Below are 23,938 nucleotides of genomic sequence, written 5' to 3' on the forward strand. Positions count from 1 at the left end.
CAGCAGGTGGCTTCTCCACTGGGCTATGGTCCACATGGACACCAGACAAGAAGAGGTCTGACCCGCTCTTGAGTGGGCAGAACCCCTAAATCTGGCAATAGGCTCTGGTGAACAGCTAGCTCCCTCTTCAAGGCAACACAAGGGCAGGGATGACAGAAACTTCCCCACCTCTCACGGAGGGACTGGGTCCCATGCCTGGTAAGAATGGATGGGTATCTTTGCGCCTGGGAGGTGCATGCTTGGGCTATCCCTATGCCCCAAAGGAACAAAACCCATTTCTGGTCTGTCTCCTTTAACCCTCAGAGAAGGCATTTACTGGCCTTGCTATTCCCAAAAGTTTCCTCAGGAAAGAATGGAGCTGCTATAAACACTTCTCGGCTCCCCAAGTTCCATCTGATCTGTTGTAAAAGGCCTCTAAAAGTGAGGTGAAGAAAACCCCAGCTTCAGCCTCTAAGCTGTACAGTAAAATGGTTTCTTCATAAAATTTAGACCTCCAAATAAGTCAGGGAAAAGAATGAGAAGACAAGTCAAGGATTTCAGTATAGATATATAATTTTAATATTTAATTTAAAATAAATTCAATGCTGGATTGGATTGGGAGAGAATATATGATTTGCAGAATAAAGGAAATTTTTTTAAATCATGAAATTACAAGTCATTGGTGAGAACAGGCTTCTCCCTCCTCTAGGCTTCTTACAGAGTCTGCTTAGAAAATAAGAGAGGTGAATCATCTCCCTTACCTCCTCCCACCAGAACGTGGCTCTCCCCAAATCCCAAAGGAGGAATAAGTCTACCATTGCCTCTTCCCATTTCTACCAAGAGTCAGCCTCTAGCCCCTCTGTATCAGGTCCAAGCTCCTGAGATAATGAGGGTCCCTCGGTTCCCTACTGAGTTTGGGCACATCTGATCAGAGAAACCACAAGTTAAGGCCCCGGAGACCAAAACCTTTGCTTTTCAAACTTGCGTAGACAGTTGTCAGGGTTCCCAGGTGCAACCATCTTATAAGCACATCCATAGTCACGGAGGGAGAGGAGGAAGGATGGAAACCCTGAGCAGAAGCAGCCCCACCACCTTATCATGGCCCTCCCAAAGTCCCTCTCACAGGGCCTCATAGGCAGGGAAGCCGGTAGGTCTCTCGACCAGTCATTGGGGCAGCAGGGAAGGCAGAAGGCCCCGGTTGGGGAAAGGGTGGTCCTTGGAGAGGTATGAATGTGCAGGTAATAAAAGGCAAGAAGAGCATCCTTATCTCCTCACCCCAGCTAAGGCACTGAGAAGAAAGAAGGAACATAGAAACGGTAAAGATGGGAAGAGGAAGAGAAAGGGTCCCTTGGATCCTGGCCTGGGGAAGACAAAAAATACAGGAATGGAGACAGGTGGGGACTACCACATGGGCCCCATGACTGTGCAAAGAAGAGCCTCTGAGAAGTGGGTAGAGCCACGCCAGCATGTCCATTACCCATAATGTTCCCCTTACAGTGCTCCAGAATGGGAAGGAAATGAGTTGCAGGAGTCAAGGGGGCAGAATCACATAGGGTATTTCCCTGAGCCTGGGGTTAAGGGCTAAAGAAATAAAGCTTTATATACATGGCAATTTCTATCCCTTCCTATCCTGCTCAATCCCTCTCAGCCTATATGCTCACCAACCTACTGCTGTGAGGGAGCAGAAGAGGGGGTCGGCACTTAAGGAGGGGGCTCAGTTGGCTTAAAATGCGCACTCCTCCAGAGGAAAGGGAAAGTCTGTCTACCGGCTTAGCGCTGATGCCTTTTTTATCACCTTCACTCACACCCCTCCCTGTCTTAGGTCTGAATAACTGGGTCCCCCACAGGGATGAGGAATCTGAGGCTGGGCAGAGCAGAGCAGGACTGGCCAGGATAGGCCTCAAGTGTGGTTCATGGGCCCTTGTGGACCATGAGCTAACAGGAGCTAGTCTGCAGGTTGCTCTCCGTAAGCAGTGAGGCGATGGAGGAAGGATCGTAGACGCTGTCAAATTCCTCATCTGAGCTCAGCCCTTCATGTTGGAGAGTTGACTCAGCAGCTGAGCGGGAAGCTTTGCGCCTGAATCAAAGAGAAATACTGGTCAGGGAAGGAGACAGAAAGATTTAAACAGCCTCCCTTTTCATGCTAAGGAAACTCCCAGTTCTCCTAAGGCCTAAAGCTATTCACAAGATTCCCCCACTAATTAGAGATATGGGGAGATGGGGTACAGGATGGGGGCTGAGATACTAAAAGACAGTCACACTGGCTTTCATCCAGGAATGAGTGCCTGCGAAGTCCCTTCTTAGAGATCCTCCTCCCCATCCAGTTCAGGAGAGCCCATTCCCTTATTGCTCTGCTATCCCGATGGAACAGGGGTCAGAAGAGGAGCCCGTACCAGGAGTCCTTCTCCAGGACTTTGATCCGGGCCTGGAGCTGTTCATTGACCTCATGCTGTTCCTCCAGCTCACGCTGGGCCTTCTTCCTCAGGCCATCCAGTCGCTCAATTTCCTCTTCGGCTTCATCCACCTGCCGCTTCAAAGCCTTCACCCTCAGGCTTAGCTGGGCAGGATACCAAGTCCCCACATTAGAAAAGGAGCTGCTGCTACCGTGGCCTGGGATCCTCCCCTGCAGCAATCTTGACAAGGTATATACAGTTGCCCCGAGGAAAATGTTGAGACCATGGGCCAGTACCCTAACCTCTTAGGTTTGTCCTGGGGATTAAATAAGTTAATACATCACTTAGAAAGAGAGCCTAGCACATCATAAGTACTCGATACCCATGCTTACTATGACTGCTCTAATCTAGTCCTTTCACTCTAGTCTCTCTGACCTTATAGAAGGAAAGTCTAAGTTTAGAAGACCTATGAGATGGGACCTCTCTTGGCCTTCAAGCAAATGCATAGTATATACTTGCCATATGGTTGCCTGGCCCTAGCTGCCATCCATACCTGGTCTTTCTGGTCATTCACATGCTGTCGTTCATCATCAATCTGGATGGACAGCTCTTTAACTCTCCGCTCCAGTTTTCGGTTGGTGGACTGCAGAACTGTCTTCTCTCTAAAAGGGTGGGGTAGGGGGATGTCTACGGCTGTTGTCATTTCTAAAGAAACTCCTACTTGGCCCCATACTGCCTCCAAGAACTCCAAGGGCTCAGCCACAAGCCCAACCATTAGACTGAGGAGGATCCAGGGCAGATGCAAAGAACCAGGTAGATAGAGGTCATTCACATTTCAGAATTTCTGCAACTCTCTCTTCTCCCCATCAAGAGAAGAGGTCTCCCAAAAGATCAAGCCAGGTTGGCCATGTCTGAAGCAGAAGATGTAGGGACACCAGAGGAGAAAAGCCCAGAGGGAGAGAGAGAGGATGGGCTCATGTCACCTCTCTTCAGCCTGCAGCCGCTCCTGCAACTCCCGATTCTGGGACTCAAGCTGAGAGAGGCTGGCGCTGGGCTTCTGGAAGCCTTCTGAGCTGGCCAGCCGGCTCTTCAAGTCCTTGTTCTGAGAGGGACAGGAAGCCTCCTTGGTTAGCACTCAACCTGCGATTGCTTCCATGGTCATTCTACCCACCTCCTGAGGTCTATCCCCAAGACTCCCCCCCCACACCTCACCTGTCTCTCCAAGGAGATTTTGTCACACTCCAGGTCCTGCCGAGCAGACCTCTCCTGCATGAGCTCTGTCCTCAGCTGGTCCACCTAGTGGGGATGGGCCAGAGGAACCAGACTTAGGGAGGACTGATGATGAACCAGCAAGTTGAACCAAGTGGAGCAGAGTAGCTGGAGGGTGCTCTCTGAATCCCCCAAATTCCCAGGCAACTGAGAAATCACAGCCTACTCAGACGGGAGGGGCCCCAGAATTTAAACAGGGCCTCCTCAGTCTCACCAGGGACTAACGTCCCTTCTGAATGCAAGCAGCCCAGACTCAGATCCACAGCCCAGGCCACCAGGATTCCTTCCTCCATTCAAACTCCCGGCTTCTTTCCACCTGAGGAAACCCGCCAACCCCTCCCAAAAGCAGACGAGACCCTGCAGTAGAGCCGGCCACGCACCGATTCTGCAGCCAGAACTCCATATATGAAAGATGGGAAGGTAGGGTTGTTTTTGAAAGGGCCAAGAGGTTCTGTCATCGGGGTAGACACGGATGAGGCATAAGGAAGGGGTTACCTGGTCCCGACCACGATTCATCCGTTCCGTCAGCAGCTCCACAGTGCTCCTCTCCTCATCTAACTCCACCTCCAGCCGTGAGACTTTTTCCTGTGGCAGAGGGCCAACGGGTTAATTCTGCCCCAAATGCTGGACACCAGAACGCCAAACTCTGACCAGGAGTCTCTCAGACACCAGCCTCCACAGGTTCTTCTCTCTCCCACATCCCAGAACCTATTGGTCCCTGCCCCTGCCCAGAGCCACCACGGAGCTAGCGCCCTCTGCTGCCCAAGTGAGGCATCAAGGGAAAAGGGTGGGCCCGCTCTGACCTTGGCGCCTTGGCAGGATGACAAACCCCAGAATCTATTTCTCACCGGTGCAGCCCTATTTCCCAAATGGGAAAATAGAGAGAAACCCAAGTGCCCAGGCCAAGGCTGAGATAAAGAGAGTCAGAAACTGAAGCATCAGGGTACAGATTGGGGAAGCAAATTCAAGTCAGGCAGTACCATGTAGAGGCTAAGACAAGACTGCCTGGATTTAAAAATCAGATCGACTGCTTCCTAGCAAAGGGGCCACGGACAAGTTGCTTGGCCTCTCTGTGTCTCAGTTGTCCTCATCTATAAAATGGGGAAAACAAGCCTACTCATGCCATAAGGTTACTCTTAGGATTAAATAATTCTTAAGTACCTGGCACACAGCACAATATGTAAGTGTTTGCTTGCTGCTGCTGCTGCTCTTATTACTGTTGTTGTTGTTATTGCCAAATATAGCAAACTGAAGACCACTGTTGACTCTAAAGGGGAGAAGCCACTGCTCAGCTCCAGCCAACTGTTGCCATGCGGACAACTCAAGACTCAAAGCCCAGTGTTATTATATTTTCCAAGTGTATGAGAAAAGCCAGAAATCCAAAATTTTATGTGACATCTATAAATTTCTAAACAGTGGCAATTAATTCAAAGTTGTTTACAACACTGCAGTCAAACAAAACCCATCAGCTGTCGGCTGCCAGTTTCCTATCCCAGAGGCTGGAGTGTCCTGGCTCTTTTCCCCACATTAGTCCCACCTGTGCCAGGATCCGGACACCCTCACCTTCCCCATCCCACCCACCACCCGTCACCCCCTCACCTCAAGGCCCTTGAGCTGACGGCTCCTGTCATCCTGGGAGCGTTTTTTGTTCTCTGCCTCTTGCTCCAGCCCCTGCAGTCGCTGGACCAGCAGCTCTTTGTCCAGCCGGGCAGAGTCCCGCTCAGCCTGGGATGCCTGCAGGCCCTGCCGCAGCCTCTGAGTCTGGTCAGAAGAGAAAAATGCAGCAGCTCAGATAAGGTAAGATGGGGGTTGAAGGGTGGAAGCAGTCCACCCCGTGGGGGAAAATTCTTCAACTCTGACATTCTTTAGAATTTCCAGAGCACGGTGATGATAAAAAGACTTGACTTTTAGCCCATATTCTCTATCGGCTTAAAATTCTCTACACAAGTTTAAATCACGTGAGGAGCTTCTAGACTACTGATCCTGGATCCAAGCCCCAGGGTTTATGATTTAAGTGTAACAGGAGGCATCTTGGGTGTTGAGATCTTAAAAATCTCCCCAGGTGACCCTAGTGTGCAGCAGAGTTTGGAAATCACTGCTGTGCAGACAGTGCATCCTCTACTGTCTCTGCCTACAGTGGACAACTCCCCCCACCCTCCCCCACCGAAGTGATTAGACCTAAACCCAGGTCCCAGGATCTCTTGGTCACAGGTTAAGAGGTAATGACCTTCAAACCAAGGACGTTGGGACTACTGCCATTTAGGCTCCTACCTCATCCTGAAGCCGGCTTAGCCCTCCAGCGGTCTTCTCAGCCTCACTGGCCCACTCCTTGGCCTGGCGCTGGGCATCCGCCACCTCCCGCCGGGCCTTTTCCTTGTAATCCTCCAGCTGGGCCTGGAGCTGCTGCAGGGCCTGCTTAGAGTCATCCCCAATCTGCTCCAGCTGAGACACAGAGAAAAGAGATTTTTCAGCACTGCATCTCTTTAACGGATGCCTCTCTCTCTTCTCTGGGCCCAGACTCCCAAGACTCTCCCAGAGCCTCCTTCCTGCCAAAGTAGCCCTCTCTTGCTCTTTCCTGGACCTAGGTCCCTAGTATGGCTGGGAGTAATATATAGATTTCCTGCGTTCAAATCCTGGCTCTACCACTTATTAGCTGTGTGACCACAGGCAAGTTATTTACCCTCTCTGGGTCTCAGTTCCCCATCTGTAAAATGGGATAATAACAGTGCACCTATATCACAAGGTTGTTGTGAGAATTATGTTAATTAATTACGTAAAGTACTTACAATAGTGCCTGATACAAAGTAAGCCTTAAATGACCATATTTCAGCAAACCCAAGATACCAATGATTATTACAAAGAAAAAGAAAAATTTGCCAATTGAACTATAACATACCGTCAATTATAAGACACAAATCAATTTCAGAGACGATAAAATGTACATTTTAGAATTGATGAAATATTTTAGGTGTTTGCTCCGGTTTTATAAATAAGCGATTAGGAGGAGAACCTTACCTGAAAAAAAGCAATTTATCTCCTTTTCTTCCTTTCTCCTTCCCTCCCCCAAATATAAAATTCTACCAATGAAAATTCCTGTTTTTAGGTCTTATAGACGTCTAAGGAGGGATTATAGGCCTTTTTCCTTCCCCTAAATATAAAACTCTACCAACGAAGATTCTTATGTTTAGGTCTTACAGACTTCTAAGAGGAACTCCAGGAGACATTCTCCAAGGATCAAGATCATAAAGGAATGGGAGGTAGGGGGAGGTCAAGAACACTGAGGGGAAGTAGGAAGGATGCCACTCTGCAGATGTAGACTTGGCCTCCCCAACAATGAACTTGAGGAAAGCAAACACCACACGTCGTGACCCCATTCCCTCCCCTGTTCCCCCCGCCCCCCAGGCAAGCTTCTGTATGAGCTGAGCCTCTTCCTGAGCCCAGGCCACCGTGCCCCACCTCCTTGTTCAGCCGGTCTACAGTCCTGTCCAGCAAGCGCTTCTGCTCCTCCAGCTCAGTCTTGCTGCGCCGGAGCGCCTCCCGCTGCTTCCCCTCCTCCTCCAGGGCCCGGTTCAGAGCCTGCTGCTCCTGTCCCAGGCGGGCCAACCCCCGCTGGGCCTCTTCCAGCCGTGCCTCCAGTGCCCGCTTGGCTGCTGTCAGGCTCCCCTCCTCTTCCTGAGCTGTGTTCAGGGCCTCCTCTAGCCGCTGTTTCTCTGCCTGGGAGTGGGGAAGGTGAGGGACGTTGGACTGAGGGGATGCAAAGCTTGGGCTCAAGCCACTTGGAGGTGAGTAGGTGGGAGGGAGGAGGAAGAGATGTTTATGAAAAAGGTGGGCAATGAAAACAGGCTCAGAGGAACCAGCAAAGATCAGAGAACATGCGAAGAGTGGGAAATGGACAAAAATACCAGTGCAAAGGCTGAGACGTTCACACTAAAGCACACTCCAGGAAATAAACCCGAGGTTGACAGAGGACTAGGGAGGCAAACAGAAGCACGCTACAGGCAAAATCAAAGTGATGGCTGAGTATTTAGCCAGGGATGAGAGGAGAGAGGGCCAGGAGGAAGCCAACAATGTCAGCAAAAGCACTGACCTCTAACCGCTGCACCTTGTCCCGAAGCCGAGCCTCCGCCACTTCCCCACCCTCCGCCAAGCCTCGTGCCTCCTTCAGCTGCTGCTCCAGACCCAGGATGCGCCTTCGGAAGTCATCATTTTCCTCCTGGGTCTCCCGAAGCGTCGTCTCCACTGCTGTCCGACGCTGCCCCAGCACTGCCACTTCTGCCTCTGCTGCCATCTGAGCCTGAGGCCGGTTCAGGGAGAGGTGGCTCAGACCCCAGGGCTCAAGGTCATTGGCGACTCCCAGGAAAGCCACCCCAAAGAGAGCTCACACGAACCCAGGTGTGAAGAGGGGTAGTGCCACCAGCCAGAGGCTTCCCTGAGAATCCCACCCCTACAGAGATGCAATGGGTGTCACCAGGTACAGCCCAACCTCCCCCCCTGCCACATCCTGGCTACTTTTAACCACACACCTAGGACCAAGGTATTTGGTCTATACATACCCATGATAGGTAATTTTCCACGCCCTCTGGCTCCTCAGCCCTCCAGACCCCTCAGCCTCCACCTCCTAAGCCCTGTGCCCACTCCCCTTGCCTTGGAAGCCTCTTCACAGTCTTGTCTCAGTTGCTGGAGGGTCTTTTGTAGCTGGAGGTTCTGCAGTTCCAGCCCCCGGCCTCGTTCAGCCTCTACCCTCAGCTGCTTCTCCAACTCCCGCTCCCGGTGTCGCCTAGTCACCTCCTGGCTCTGCTTCTCTGCCTGCAGCTCCTTAAGTTCCTCCTGTGTCTGGCGCAGCTCCTAGAAGGGAAGGGAAATGGTGACAGGGCAGAGAGAGCCAGCCTGGGATAACAGAAAGTGGAGAAACTGAAACTCTCGTACACTGCTGGTGAGAATGTGAAATGGTATGCCCACTTTGGAAAACAATTTGGCAATGTCTCAGAAAGTTAACCATAAAGTTACCATATGACCCAGCAATTCCACTCCTAGGCATATACCCAAGAGAAGTGTATAAACATATGTTCACAAAAAACTTGTAAGTGAATGCTCATAGCAACATTATTCATTACAGCTAAATACAGAAATGACCCAAATGTCCATCAATTGATGAACAGATAAAAAATGTGGTATATCCATGTAGTGGAATATTATTCAGCCATAAAAAGTAATGAAGCACTGATACTTGCTACAACATGGATAAACCTTGAAAAACATTATGCTAGGTGAAAGAAGCCAGACATGAAAGGCCCCATATTATAGGAGTCCCATTATATGAAATGTCCAGAATAGGCAAATCCATAGAGAGAGAAAGTAGATTAGTGGCTGCCAGGAGTGGGGAGGGTGACCGCTAATGGATGCGGGGTTCTTTTCTGGGGTGATGAAAATGTTCTATAAGTAGATAGTGGTGGTGGTGTTGGTTGTACAACTCTGTGAGTATACAAAACCCCACTAAATTGTATACTTTAAAAGGGTGAATTCTATGGTATGTGAACTAAATCTCCATTAAAAAAAAATTACATGGAGTGAGAACAGATGAGGGTATGCATAAAACAGGATTGGCTATTTTTTTTAAATGCTGAAAACCAAAATATGTGACACAATAAATATTGGTGCTGCTCTGATTTCTTTTTTAAAAAATCAAAATATGATTTCTCATTCTAATTCTTTATCTATTAGCTACTTCTGAAATTCAGAAAGTATAATTAGGCTGAAAGGTTATATGTATATCGTGAGTCTTCAGTGTAAGACACTAACATACTAATTACAAAGAAAAAGAGGGGACTTCCCTGGCGGTCCAGCAGTTGGGACTCCATGCTTCCACCACAGTGGGTGAGGGTTCGATCCCTGGTCGGGGAAGTAGGATCCCACATGAGGTGCGATGCGGCCAAAAATAAATAAATTTTCAAAATTTTTTAAATAAAGAAGAAAAAGAAAAATAGCACAGTGTATGGTATACAGTGGACTGGGTTAGTCTATTTTCCTAATATATATCTTATTGATTTATTAAATACTTAATAAAATTAGCTTAATATATAAATGAAACACTAGTTATTACTTTTTTGCTTTTTAGCTTTACCCAGCATAATAAGTCAACTGAGATTGTCCAGAGGAATGTCCAAGTTCACTATATCAGCCAATATATTTAACAGACCTCAGACTATCCTTGATATTTGTTAACTTAAAAACAGTATAGTAAAAATTAGGAGTACTTTTGATTTCACAACCACCAAAGTATGTTTGGTTAACATTTATTATCTTTTTCTCCACCAAATATTTTGCATAAGCTCAGGCTTTTATTTATCTGGAAAATCATCATTCAGAGCTATATTTCTTTACTCATTTAAAAATATGATTACCTTGATTACAATTAGGTAGTTTTATAGTAAAAGCATGATAAACAAGAATTGATTAATTAATACTTGTTAACTGAGCACCTACTACATATACAGCATAGCAAATGAAAGAATATAAACCCAGAAGGATTCTCAGGAGGCCACAAATGCCAGTTCCCTATAATTAATGAAAATATTTTCTAATTTTCAAATCATCTGAAATAATTCATTGCTTTCTTGTCCTTCATAAACTGATACCAGGAATATGAAGAAATTATTTGTGTTCACTTCAATTTTATGACCTTATTATTCATAAAATATCCATACATGATAAAACATTTAGCTACCTGTGTCTAGATTCTATACTCTCTAAGCAGCCTTCAAATTACAATTTGGCTTCCCATATAGGTCAGCTGGCCATGCCACTGCAAGTGTTCCAGTCCATGTGACAACACTACTCATTGTAAGTTAATAAACTGGCATTCTAACTGTAAATGTTTGTTTCATAAGTGTAGTTAATGAGTCCCCTCTGAGAGACAGAGCAACTTTTGCTATCCTGACCAAATTAGGTTTCCAAGCTTGCAAAAATGACCCTGGAGTTTCACAAATCCACCTCAATGCTGCTACCCATGAGGTCTCTTGGGAGGCAGCCAGCAGCCTCTGGCTATAACCCAACCTGGCCGCCGAGAGCCCGTTCCATTAGAAACTTCTATACTGAGTGAGGAGACCAGTCCTGCTAGAGTGTGTGCTGGGAAGAGATAAGGCTGAACAGGCAGGATGAAGCCTGAAAACCAAGCACACGGGAGACAGCCACACAAGTGTGGAGGCCTTCGTGGATAGGTGAGGCAGATGCCCATCACCCCAACCTGCCCTATTGCCCCCCAACTCCCAAGTACCTTCTTGAGCTCCTCCACCTGGCGAGTATCTCCAGCATCAGCCCGGGCCTGCCCTAATTCCCTCTGCAAGACCTCTATCTTCTCCCCAAGTTCCTCTTCCATCTCCTCCTTCTCCATCCGCAGCTGCAGGAGTCTGAGCCCAGAAAGGAGAAACGAAAGGGAAAGGGAACAGGGTGAGGCCGCCTGCCTGGGAGAGGTGAGCAGGACAATGACAATGACAACCACCTCCCTGGAGGCAGGACACTGGGCACCCGCCCTCAGGAGGGCGGAAGGTGGGGATGGAGAAGGGCAGTTTGAGAAATGGGAAAGGAAGGAGCACAGCACTGGCAGAAAAGAGGGTGAATATAAGAATCATGTATAAGCATCCTGGGGGGCAATGTCCTTACTCTTGCTTGGTGGCTCTAAGTTCCTCCTTGTTCTTCTGAAACATGCTCTGCCAATGCCCTGTCTCCTCCGAGGTCTCCTCCAGCTCCCTCTGCAGCTCCCGCACCAGGACTAACATCTTCTGCCTCTCAGCCTCCAATGCTGCGTAATCCTAGGGGAGGGGAGAGTCAGGGGCCAGGAGGCTCGGAGGGAAGAGCTCACTCCAAACCAAAGTGTGAGTGTGTAGAAGGGGAGGCTCAGGTCCAGAGGCACCATGCCCACTGCACACCCTGACACCCAGGGTACCTGGTGCAATGCTAGCAGAAGGCTCTCTTCCCAAGACACAGTCTGCCCCTCTGTCATCTACAGGAAGCCTCCCCCAGTTATTTCCCCATGGGACTTCGGTCACACATCCTCACAGGACTTCTGGCCTGCACTCCTTCCCTCTGCCCTTGTAGGTTTCCTGAGCAAGGTTTTCATTACATCTCACGTGTGTCTTTTAGGGGGAGTTCCGGTTATGACCATGAAAAAATCCCCAAATACCAAGACCTCGAGGCAGCCCCCTTCCCTGGGGGTGCTCTCTTTTCCCAGCCCTGCTCTTGTCACGTGCCTGGGTTGCATCCTGCATGCTCCGGCGAAGCTGCTCTGCGTCCCGCTGGTACTGCTGCCGCACATGCTCTACCTCCTGGTCACGGGAGGCCACCTCCTCCTTCAGGGCGCCCTTCAGTGCTGTCAGCTCCCGCTCCCGCAGTCTCAGCTGCTCCTCTACCCGCTGCTTCCCCTCTAAGACCTCTTCCAGAAGCTCCCGGGTCTCTACCAGGTCCTGGGGAAAGTGAAGGTGGAAGTCAATCAAAAATATTTATTGAGCACCTCCTATCTGTTAGGCATGGTACCAGGTGCTCTCTGCCCTCTAAGATGCCCTGTTAGGATAAAGGAAATCTACCATTCTGGGCTCTAGTGCCACGCCGTCATTGAGTCAGCGTGAAAGCACCCTAAGGGATACCTGTAATCAGCTACCTACTCCCCATACTTTAGGGAAACTGCAGATGAGCAGACTTGAGGATGCTCTAGCTGAAAGGAAGCAGAGGCTAAGGTACCCCAATCCTGCTCCCTACCTTCATTAGCACCTCTTTAGCAGGCTCAGGACCCTGGGCCTGTTTCAGCTTGTCCTGCAGCTCCATCACCTGTGTCTCCAGCCCATGCCGTACCATTTCACCCTGGTCCAGGAGGAGCTTCATGTTCTGGAGCCTAATAATTAATTATAGACAACAGTATTGAGCACTATGTGTAAGGCCGTTTTCTAAACACTTTACTTATATTAGTTCCTATAAACCTCCTTCAAGTCTTTTGTTCAAATCTTAACAAGGCTTCCCCTGACTACTTTGTTTAATATTGCAACCCAGCCCTTCTGATCTGCTTTAACTTATTCTACTTACCACCTTCTCATATGTAATACGTTTACTTATACAATATGTTAATTGTTTACTGTCTGTGCTCCCTTCCTAGAAGCTATGCTTCATCTTTATGGTTCACTGATGAACCCCAGGAATCTAGATCAGTGCCTACTACACAGTCCTCATTGCAAAAACTTCTGCTACATGAATGATTAAATCCTCACAACAATCCTGTGAGGTAGGTACCATTATTAATCCCATTTTACAGGGCTTCCCTATGAATTGGCACAGTGGTTGAGAATCTGCCTGCCAATGCAGGGGACACGGGTTCGAGCCCTGGTCTGCGAAGATCCCACATGCTGCGGAACAACTGGACCCGTGAGCCACAACTACTGGGCCTGCGCGTCTGGAGCCTGTGCTCCGCAACAAGAGAGGTCGCGACAGTGAGAGGCCCGCGCACCGCGATGAAGAGTGGCCCCCGCTCGCCGCAACTAGAGAAAGCCCTTGCACAGAAATGAAGACCGAACACAGCCAAAAAATAAAAAGAAATTGAAAAATAAAAAAAGAAATGTTCAGTTCCATCACATTTAAAAAAAAATCCCATTTTACAGATTAAGAACAGAGGCACAGAGGCAAATCTAGGGAGCCTAACTCATGTGCTATCAGCATTACTGATAGAGAAGGTAAAGAGAAAGGTCCTATCTTTAACCTTCTCTGTTGGCCCCTTTCAGCTTCTGGAGATTTCCCTGTCTCCTCCAGCCCTGGGGGAGCCTCTAACTCTGGCTGAGGCCCTCATGCAGCCCTGCAAGCACCATCAGCTGCACTCACTCCTTGGTGCTCTGCTGGGCTTCCCCACTCCTCCTCTCCAGCAGCTCCTGCAGTCGGCTGCACTCTTCTGCCTTCTCCTCTAGCTGCCGCTCCAGCCCAACCCGGAATGGCTCTAGCTTCTGCCGTTTCTGGAAAGGGAAAAGAGAGTGAAACAGGTGGAGAGTAGGGAAAGCCTCTCAGAAGGACCAGGAATAATGGGAATACCTAATATCTATTGACACTCACTATATGACAGGCACTGTACTAGGGACCTTATGTATATTATCTGTATTTAATCCTCATAACAAGCCTCGGTGCTTGTAATGGCTTAAAATATGTCCACAAATTATTTGACATTTCTTTCAAAAGGTGAAGCCTCTCTCCTTGAGTATAGGCTGGACTTAATATAGGCTCCCTTTGAGTATAGCCTGTCTCTTCTAACAAATAGAAGAAGGGGGAAGTGATGTGTAGCTTCTGGGACTAGGTCAGAAAAAGGCATTGCGGCCTCCTCCTTACCTTCTCTCTTGGATCACTCCCTCCGGGCGACGGTAGCTACCATACTGTGAGGACACTCAAGCAGCACTATGAAGAGGTCCACATAGCAAGGAACTGAGACCTCCAACTAACAACCACTGAGTAAGCCGCTTTAGAAGTAAATCCTCCAACACCTGTCAAGTCTTCTAATGACTACAGCCCCAGCCAATACCTTGATTGGAAGCTCATCACAGACCCTGAGCCACAACTACCCAGTTAAGTGGCTCCCAGATCCTGGGCACTCAGATACTGGGTGATGTTTGTTTTGAGGTAATTTGTTACACAGCAAGAGATAACTAACACAGCACAATTATTATCCTCACATTACAGTTAAGGAAACAAAGGCTTAGAACATTTAAAGAATTTGCCCAAGGTCAGTTACATAGCCAACAAGTAAGAGTACCAGGATTTGAATTCAGTTTGACTCCACAGCCCACCGCTCAACCAGTACATGACACCGCTTTTCAGGAAACAAGGGGAGTTACCATCTAACACTTACTGAGCACCACCTATATACAAGGCAATACTGTGACAGGTGGAAGCAGTATAAAAAAAGAGGAGTACGTAGGCTTGAGCATAAGACTCACCTGAATTTTAACACTCCTCCTCTACAACTTACCACCTTGAGCAATTAACCTTTCTGATCTTCAACTTTCTCATCATACAAGGGTCAAGGATGCCTATTTTACAGGGTCATTGTAATTATTCCATATTACTCGGGATAGTACCTACTACAAAAATTAAACTCAATAAATGACAGCTACTATTACTGCCATCATTACTATGATGATGCCAAGAACTGAGGTAAATAATTTACTCAAGATTTATACAGCCAGAGTGAGTGGCAGAGCTAGGACAGGAAATTCCAAAGGAAATGGAATTAGAAGTAGTTAGACCCCTGATGAATGTGCTCCTCCTCTCTAAGCTCCAGAGAACCCCAGAAGTCCTTCCTGGGACTAGCACATACTCTTGTCTCACAGGACACACAAGTGCTCATTCCATTGTTTGGAAGGGCCAGCTCAGGCCAAGGTTCTTTCCCCCTGTGGCCCTTCATCCCTCCTGCACCTCTAATCTCTCCTCACCTTCACTTCTTCATCCAGCTTTTTCTGTAGCTCCTCCACTTTTTGGGTGAGTTCACCCTGCCCTGTCTTAGTGGAACCAGAAGAAACCATCTGCCAGAGACACGGGGGGAAGGAAGCGAGTCCACATCCAGATCCCAAGGCCCACAAGGCCCTAACCCTGCCCCCTGCCCCACCGTGAGAAGGCCACTCACCACCAGAGGCTGCATCTGCTCCAGCAACAAACTGACCTTCCTCCTCACAGAGGTTTCACTTTCTGAGCTTCTGGAGGATAAAAGGACAGATGCAAAGGTTAGGGGAGGAAAGGGGTAGCAGAGATGAGGGAAGGAAAGGCTAAGAGCAAGGAAGATGGGGAACAAAGCTAGAAGGAAAAGAAGGGAGGTGTGTGACTCTGCTATTGGGAGGGTCCCCACTCACCCGTCTCTCAGGATGCCGTAGATGGTGGCCTTCACGTGGTCCACACTGCCTGGTGGGACTGCCTCCTGCTGGTCTCGGAGGAGGTCTGGAGTTGATTTGAACTATAAAAAAAGTAAACCCAGAGCAATAGGAAGACTACAAAGGTTATGCCAGAAGCGTGTGTGGGGTTCAGATGGAAGAGACGTGGCAGTTGGGAGACGAGGCCCTTCAAGCACGACGAACAAGCCTGAAGTGGGGTAAAGAGGCAACACCTCTGAGGCCGGAGCAACAGGCCAGGAAGGGGTCCAAGCAGGGTACACCTCTCACTATCGCTGCAAACCAGATTTTGCTCGACACACAGATCTCGACCAGTTGTGAGCTGTGTCACAGGTTATCTGTCACTAATGGCAGTTAATGTACTAGAATTTGTGAATGATTTACTTTTAGAATGGGCTTAACTTCGTCTCAGGGTAAAGTCACTCCCCCACTCGCTCGCATTCCCGAGTGGGAGACAAAGCGGGGAGTTTTGGCAAGAGCACCAGGGAGCCACTCATATCTTCCAAGCCTGCCTCACATTTGCTTCAGACCTAGCAAACGCTGGTGACTGAGGCACAGTTAATGGTCGGGCAATGACAAGTAACTCTCCATGCTTGTGAATGGTGATTTCATAGTTACCTCCACTTCCTTCAGCATTTTGCCCATGGAAGTGTCTTGTACATGTGAATACCATCTATTAAGTAGATGGATAAAGGGGAGGACAAAAAGTAGACTTTCTGCCATAGGTCATTGGAATCAACATGGAGACCCAAGTAGGTCAGGGCTGATGAGAAGGAGCCAGGGCTTGGAAGCCACAGAGGGGTGAGGTCTGACCTGTAGCATGGGAGGGTCCTGTGCTCTCCCCCGTGGCTCCTCAAAACTCTGAAGGACCCAGTCCTGGGTCTGACGGGAACGGCTAAAGCCACCAAGACAGCTCTGGGCTGACTGTTTCAAGCTGCCCGTGTGCTGGTCATGCTTTGTGCTAGGGGTCCAGCGGTTGGGGGACCAGCGCTCCCGTTCCTCAACGGTGTCCCGTGGGAGCCGGCTGTCCAGGCTCTGGCTCCGCTTGCGCTGTTCAGGGGGCAGCATCCGCGTGCGGCGGCCAGTCCGGCCCCGGGCCTGGCCCCCATGGTGACTGTCAAACTTGTTGATGAGGGAGTCCACCGAAGACAGGGGGGCAGTGTCAATGGTGCTGTCCAGGTAAGCTCCTTGGTGGGCTAGCTCCAGCAGGCTGGTGCTCCTGTTGCTTGGACCCATAGGGGCAGGGCCTGCCAGTGAGGCCTGGGACTGGGAGCGCAGTAGCCTTCCATTCCAGTGGGCCCCGGGCTCCTCATCAGATGTGCTTCCCTGCGAGCGGGCAGGAAACTCCTTGGCCTGAGAGTAGGGGCTCTCGGGAAGTTCCGAGTCGGAGCTCAGAGCTCCTGGGGCCCCTCGGTTGTTGGCCCCCTTGATCTGGACTCCAAAGGAGTCGCCACCTTTCTCTCCACTGTTGAGCACCACAAAGGGTTGTCCAGCGATGCCCTGCACACGCACGGCAACCCCATAGGTATTGGCTCTTGCATCCTTAGCTGGGCGTCGTCCACCACGACGTAGGGTGCCCATCTCTGCATCACACACTGGCTCTGTGATGAAGCGAATCTGGACTCCATGGTCTACAGGGCCCCGGGGCTCGGCCATGGTGGACACCTGCTCCATGGGTAGGAGGGGTCCTAGAAGATGAAGAGTTTAAGCTGAGAGACTACAAGTAGAAACCCAGAAACCTCCACTTGCCCAGCTTTTGTGAGGGTGATTGCCCTGCCAATCCCTTCTACACAAAATAGTGGTTCTCATACTTTACCTGAGCAGCAGAGTCACCTGAAGGACGAGTTAAAATAGACTGCTGGGCCCTGCCCCCAGAGTATCAGATTCAGTAGGTAGCCCCAAACTGAGGATTTACAGTTCTAACAAGTTCCCAGGTGATGTGATGCTGCTGGTCCAGATTCCACATTCTGAGACCCACTGACCCAGAAGAATCCATTTCCTCTAATACAGTCCTGGGCAGCTTGGTTTTGTCAAGAGTTTAAAGATTTTTCTTGATCTTCACACGTACACATAAAGCACTACCATGTGCTTCTCCTACCCCCAGGGAAGGCGGAACCCAAGCCCCACCTGCAGACACTTCCAACCCAATGGAGAATAGGGGCCTCCAATCCCAGAGCTCATTTCAAATACAGAAGACCCCAAGATATGTCATCCCATTTCTGGGAGGACACTCAAAGAAACCAATAGCAGTGATGCATCAGCGTTGGGGGAACTGAGGGCTGGGGACAGGGATGGGAGAATGACTGGCTTTCTATTATATATCTTTTTGTCCATTTTGAATCTGGAACCATGTACTACCTATTCAAGAAAAGATTTAAGTAACATTTAAGGGTACCAGTCCAGGAATTAGTTCCCTGGCGGTCCAGTGGTTGGAACCTGGTGCTCTCACTGCTGAGGCCTGGGTTCCATCCCTGGTCAGGGAACTGAGATCCCACAAGCTTCATGGTGCAGCCAAAAAAAAACAGAGTATCAGGCCCCAGGACAGGCAGACTCGTCCCATCTGAGGGCCAGAGCCAAGACCACCTACAGGCCAGCTCCCTGGGTCTACATTGCCTAAGCTCAGAGTCAGCAAATGGAATGTGTTCCAGGTATTGCTTATTGCTCTGGCTCCAGGAACTTGCAGGGAGAGGTTCTCCTCTAAGCAAATAAAAATCCAGCTTCCCCACCCCTTCTGCTAACCTCCACCAGGGCCTAGCACCAAACTGGAGGAGGAGCCTCTGATGTGCCAGAGACACAAACATACCCAACTCAACCTCCCAGTGGAGCTCTGGGCCAAGGAAACTTGGCAAGGCCCCTTTCAGGGATTGTAGAAGTGCCAGGAAGCTCAGGAACCCAGGAGGGGTGGGGAAGGGAGGGGCGGAGCTCCAGGTGAGAAAGGAATTGCAAGAAGAGCATTCCTAGCAGCATTCCCAACCCCTCCCCTACAGGGGAAGATACAGGGGGGGAGGAACACCTTATCAGCAATGGTTCTTCACCTTTTTTGGTGTCTGAGAAAATGATGAAAGCAACGCACCCTTCCCCCTGGAGACAGCCCACCCAAACTTTTACCACAGAATCTCAAGAGGTCCTTAAGGCCCACCCATGAACCCAAGGACCCGACCCTTCCACTATGCAGACACCGGGGAGGACTTTAACCAACCACTGACTCAGATACCCCAGAAAGCAATATTTTTAGTTGGCAGAGCCCTATGTTGGAATTCAAGCAAGAAATGGGACCAGAAAAGAAGCTACGAGGCAAAGGCGTAAGTTCTCCAAGCCACTCATCCAATAGAAAAGGCACTGAACTATAGTCAGGATCTGGCTTGGAATCCCAGCTTCTGACCTTCACTTGATGTATATAACCTTGGGCAAATCACAACTTTTCCCAGCCTGTTTCCTCATCTGTAAAATGGGTATAATAATACCTCATGAGGTAATTACCTGTGAGAATTAGATAATAACAACTATGGGGGTATACACAACTGTAAAAATGTATCATGTTATACACTTAAGATTTTTGCACTTTATTTACTTAGGTTCTACTTCAATAAAAAGAGGGAAAATGTCAAGATATTAAACATGAGTGCACCTAGCAGCATAAGCCTGTCACAAAGCTGACAACAAATGTTATCCTGCACATATGCTGCTCCTTCCAACAGGACCTTCCTGGCTTCACCTGGTTTACAGAAGGATGTCACTTCCTAGAGAAGCCTTCCTTGACCATTCCTTCCCACAAACTAGATCAGATTCACATTATACACTCTATAGTTGGCCTTCAGTGAGTGTGCCTCAGTTTAGTTATATATTTATCAGAATGATGATTTGTTTCCTATCTGTCTCCTCCACTAGGTTATAAGCTCCTGGAGGGAAAAAAGACATTGTTCTCAGCTGACTCCTGTGTCCCCAGGGCCTGGCAGATGGTAGATGTCAATATATATCTATTAAAAGTTGTATCCCAGGGCTTCCCTGGTGGCGCAGTGGTTGAGAGTCCGCCTGCCGATGCAGGGGACACAGGTTCGTGCCCTGGTCCGGGAGGATCCCACATGCCTCAGAGCGGCTGGGCCCGTGAGCCATGGCCGCTGAGCCTGCGCGTCCGGAGCCTGTGCTCCGCAACGGGAGAGGCCACAGCAGCGAGAGGCCCACGTACCGCAAAAAAACAAACAAAAAAAAGTTGTATCCCAAACCAAGGCAGACTCAACACAGCAGTGGGGAGATTTCCCAAGGATCGTGCACAGCCATTTCTTGTTTGTCCTAGTAACAGGACCTCTTCCTGGGCTGGATTCCCTGTCCTATTCAGGCATAATTTTGGAACCAGATGTGCCTAGAAGTCACATGATTTATTCATGATGCAGCTCTACCCTGACAGTACATCTACTGATCTTCCAGATCCAGGTCAAGAAGTTCCCAGCCTAGTCCCAGAGAGTGCATAGCCCTTGCCTGCCCAAGAGCACCAAGCTGCTCAGAGGCGGCACCAAGTGTACCCTGAGGTCCCAGTGACTCCCTAACCTCAACCCCCTTCAGTCCCAGGACATGTGGGTCAAGGGCCAGGAGGGCTAAAGGGATCTTTGGGGTGGGTCAGAAAGCAGGGCTCTAAATGATTCAACATGGAAAACCCGAAACCTATCCGCCTTCAGTTACAGAGGACAGCGGGGCGGGGCCAGGTGAGCAAGGCAGCTCCAAGCCCCGGAGGCAGGTAAATAGTGATCTAGTGCCAGGCAACAGGGAGCCCAGAGCCTCTCCTCTCACCAGATGCCTGACCCTGCTTTTCCCACCAACTGTACTCTGGGAAGAGACTAGGCCACAAGTTAATTCAGCTTCATCTTTCTGCCTCTGTCATTCCTGCCTGTAAGGAGAGGGAGAACACAGCACTTGTATCAGGCAGCCACTTCTCCCTGAGTTACTCATTAGCCTGCCCTGCCCCAATTCCATCACCTCTGGCCCAACCATAAGCAGCTGGCTTCCAACTAGGAGTGACAGGGTCGCTGGACTCCTGGCAGGAAGTGGGGGTGGGGTGGCTCCAGGTGTGCCCAGGAAGAACTGGTATACATAGGGCCTGGCAATATGCTAGATGCTATATAATTGGCAGATGCAGAAAATGGGTGAACTAGAGGTACAGAGATTAGACTCCCCTCGGAGGAAACAAGGAAAGCAAATGGTGAAAACAGAAAAGGACAGTTCAATGACCTTGCTCTTTCGGCTCCTATTTTCTCATAAAGAGTTAGCAAGATAAGGTTGCCCAAGGATCCAAAAAGAACCCCCCATGTGGGCTTCCCTGGTGGCGCAGTGGTTGAGAGTCCGCCTGCCGATGCAGGGGACACGGGTTCGTGCCCCGATCCGGGAAGATCCCACATGCCGTGGAGCGGCTAGGCCCGTGAGCCATGGCCGCTGAGCCTGCGCGTCCAGAGCCTGTGCTCTGCAACGGGAGAGGCCACAACAGTGAGAGGCCCGCGTACCGCAAAAAAAAAAAAAAAAGAACCCCCCCATGTGTACTCCTGGCTCAGTCCACTGGAAAAGTCAAACCTGAGCACCAGACTAGAGCTGCTTGGCCAGTGGGGAAAAAAACACAATGAGGAACTGGGCCCCTGCAAACTGGCTGGACTGGTTTGAGAGGCAAGGGAAAGGGGAGGGCCGGGGAGACTCCACTGGCAGCTTGTGAAGCAGACCAGAGAAATTCCACACCACAGAGGAGGCAGAGGGGCAAAACCATGGGCAGGGACTCCGTCCAGCTTAGATGCCAAGGCCAAGGCTCTGAAGGAAGAGGCAGAAGGTGGGGAGGGAACAGGCAGGAACAGATACACAGTGTGCCTGGTGACTGACAGACAGGCCAGTGTGTAACAGAAGACTTTGTCTCCCTCTACCCCTCCCTCTGAAGTTCCCAAGGTTGCATTCCAGATCCCACACTTAACCTGGGCCACCTCCCTGGCCCTCAGTTCTCCCCTTCCCTGGCGTGAAGAAAGCAGCAGCCCTACCCCCTCCTCACCTCCCACATGGGTGATGGCATGCAGGTCAGCCTGGGGAAAGCAGGAAGGGTTCTAGGAAGCCAGAATCCTCTTAGGGTCAGGCAAATCTCTGGATTAGCAGTCCCCTAGAGCCAGCCCCCCATTCCCGAATATCCAGGATGAAAAAAGAGGTAGAGAGGCATGTGCAGGCAGCCTGTCGACAACATAGCGGTTGCTAATTATTTCCCAATTACAACAACTCTCCTCAGGCAGGGCATCAAAGGGGCCAAGCTAAGGCTGGCTCTGATTCCCTCACCTGCCTAAGGCAAGTGAATCTGCCTCAGAAATTTTGTCTCAGCCCTGACGTGCACCTCTCATCCAGCTTGGAGACTTAGAGGTGCTGAATCTCCTAGTCCTGTGGTCTCCTGAGGAGTCCTGCTTCTTTCCTGCACCAGTGCCTATGGCTAGTCTGACAGCCATCATGGTCCAGCTGTCAGGGATGCCTGGTAGGGTTTAAGGAAATAATGGGGAATTTCTGAGAGGCATCAAGGAAATTGGTTAGGCTCCCAAACCTCACCCAATGGCCCCACCTAGAACCACAGAAGTATGTATGCTTGGGGGGAGGGCTTGACATTAGCCCCCAGAAAGAGGCCTCATTAGAAAGAAGTATTTCTACACATTTTGTAGGCCTAGGGATCTAGGCTTACTCAAATCCCTCTCTTGTAGAGCACTCTCTCAAGAGAAAGAAGGAAATATTCTCCCTGGCAAGAAAGCAAAGGACAAAAACTGAAAGACTTAGTTTCACACCTAGCAAAGAGATGGGGGTGCCCTCTCGCTCTACCTTTCAGTGTCTATTAATTGCACCTGTCTTGCCCTATAGATGAATGGTTAGAGAAAGATTCCACCTCAAAGCCAGAGGGAGGTATCAGCACCGGCTCAGACTGGCAGTCGGGTAAAGAACCTCAGGGAAACAGCACCTTTCCACACCCTTTCCTTTACGTGTCTGAACCTCAGGCAGCAGTTCCCTTTGCCCAACTGAGACTGACTCCTTCCCCCCACCATTCCGGTCTCCAAGAGAAACTCTGCCCCGCGGACTGGCGTCTGACCTCCAGAGATTTATGGGCCCTGAAACGCTTCCATGCCCTGGGAATAGCCTTAGCCTCAGGTGCCCCTCACCTGGCACCTTCCCAGGCACCTGCGTGTGGCATCTTAGAGTAGGAGCCAGCTCTTAATCAGTACTCCCACCCTAACTTGACCTCCCCTCCTCCTCTCGCCAACTCAGCACCTGTGCCCTGGGTATCTCTGATCGCCTGGACTCCCGCCCCTCAGGGGTACACCTGAGGGCTCGCCTGCCTCTCAGGTGCCCTTGCGCCCGCCCGGTTCACTCACCCCAGCCGGGCTCGGCGTTCCCGGGCTCGGGCTCGGGCTCGGGCTCGGGTAGAGCTGCACGCGCGGCTCCCGGGCCCTCCCCCTCTGTCCCTCGGCGCTCCCTCCTTCTTTCTCCCCCTCCCACCAACCTGTTACTCCCCTCCGGAGCTCCACCTCCATTGGCCGTCACCACCCGCCCCGCCTTACCCTTCCTCGGTTGGTCCGTTTCCCGCGAGGGGCGGGGCCACCGCCGCAGGGACCCGGACCCGGGGTCGCCAGCCCGGGTGGGCGGGAGGGGCCGGTCGGGTCACGTGGGCCGGCGAGCGGTGGAGTGCGGGGGCGGGGGTGGGGCTGCGAGGGGCATCGGGAGGCCATTTTGGGGACTTAGTGGTTGGCCGACCTTGACGGCCCCCGCCCGGACCCTGGACCAGGATCCTCCAGCCAGAACATCTTCTCTCCTCAGCTGCAGAAGAGTCCCGCGCCTGCCGGCTTCTCGACGGGAATCTCTGTCCAGACTCCTTTCTGCTCTTCACCTACCTCCGCATAAGCCAGAATACTCTTCCATCGCATTCTGCGGAAAATATCTTCCCGGTCCCCCGACGTCAGCACCTCCTCCACTTCAGCTCCGTCTCCCTTTTCCCCAACCTGAGCTGGATCCCAATCTTGGATTCTCCACCCCTGTCTCCTGGCCTCCACAAATCATTCAGCCTGGCACCTTTTTCTCGGTAGTATGTATCAATTTCCAAATCATATAATTTAATCTAAAATTCATAGTCGTCGTTTGTCTCTTGCCCTACGCTAAGTTCTACCAGGGCAAAGAGCTCTTGTTTTTTTCTCTGGTTTATCCCAAACGCCTGCAAAGGGATCGGCATATGTTAGGCGCTTAATAAATATTTGTTGAGTGAATGAATGGGAAGGGGCGGGATGAGTTTACAGGGAACGGGAATGACTCATTCTAAACAGAAGGAGGTCTCAACCCCAGATTGTAAATCCATTTTGGGGTTTAGCCTTTCAAGAAGTGGGGAAATTGATCCCAGTGCCCTGAAGA

At 50.3% G+C, this 23,938-nt stretch overlaps 1 protein-coding gene across 2 annotated transcripts; it reads right to left on the reverse strand.

The window, feature by feature from the left end:
* Window positions 1-547: 547 nt before the first annotated feature.
* Window positions 548-23,010, reverse strand: CGN (cingulin). Of its 2 annotated transcripts, none has more exons than XM_082832372.1 (21): window positions 22,912-23,010; window positions 16,358-17,232; window positions 15,509-15,576; window positions 15,286-15,355; window positions 15,095-15,184; window positions 13,500-13,627; window positions 12,393-12,525; window positions 11,888-12,100; window positions 11,301-11,449; window positions 10,915-11,047; window positions 8,286-8,486; window positions 7,729-7,935; window positions 7,098-7,355; window positions 5,913-6,083; window positions 5,241-5,402; window positions 4,137-4,226; window positions 3,585-3,668; window positions 3,356-3,474; window positions 2,926-3,034; window positions 2,373-2,536; window positions 548-2,056 (listed from the first exon to the last, which is right to left on the reverse strand). In XM_082832372.1, exons 2-21 carry the CDS (start codon window positions 17,216-17,218, stop codon window positions 1,915-1,917), a joined length of 3,552 nt encoding a protein of 1,183 aa, XP_082688498.1. In that variant the 5' UTR covers window positions 17,219-17,232; window positions 22,912-23,010; the 3' UTR covers window positions 548-1,914. The 2 variants fall into 2 exon arrangements, with proteins under 2 accessions (XP_082688498.1, XP_082688497.1); XM_082832371.1 differs by having other exon boundaries at window positions 15,509-15,609.
* Window positions 23,011-23,938: the final 928 nt, after the last annotated feature.

Source organism: Leucopleurus acutus (assembly GCF_964270905.1).
Source record: "Leucopleurus acutus genome assembly, chromosome: 2".
In the NCBI taxonomy this organism is placed as follows: Eukaryota; Metazoa; Chordata; class Mammalia; order Artiodactyla; family Delphinidae; genus Leucopleurus; species Leucopleurus acutus.

Bases quoted from the DNA above. Each gene is read 5' to 3' on its own strand.
- CGN (XM_082832371.1), bottom strand. From the start codon at position 17,218: ATGGAGCAGGTGTCCACCATGGCCGAGCCCCGGGGCCCTGTAGACCAT. The intron at 11,048-11,300 runs GTAAGGACATTG...TTCTGGGCTCAG, and splicing joins CTTAGAGCCACCAAGCAAGA to ACTCCTGCAGCTGCGGATGG. The intron at 6,084-7,097 runs GTGGGGCACGGT...TCTGTGTCTCAG, and splicing joins TAGACCGGCTGAACAAGGAG to CTGGAGCAGATTGGGGATGA.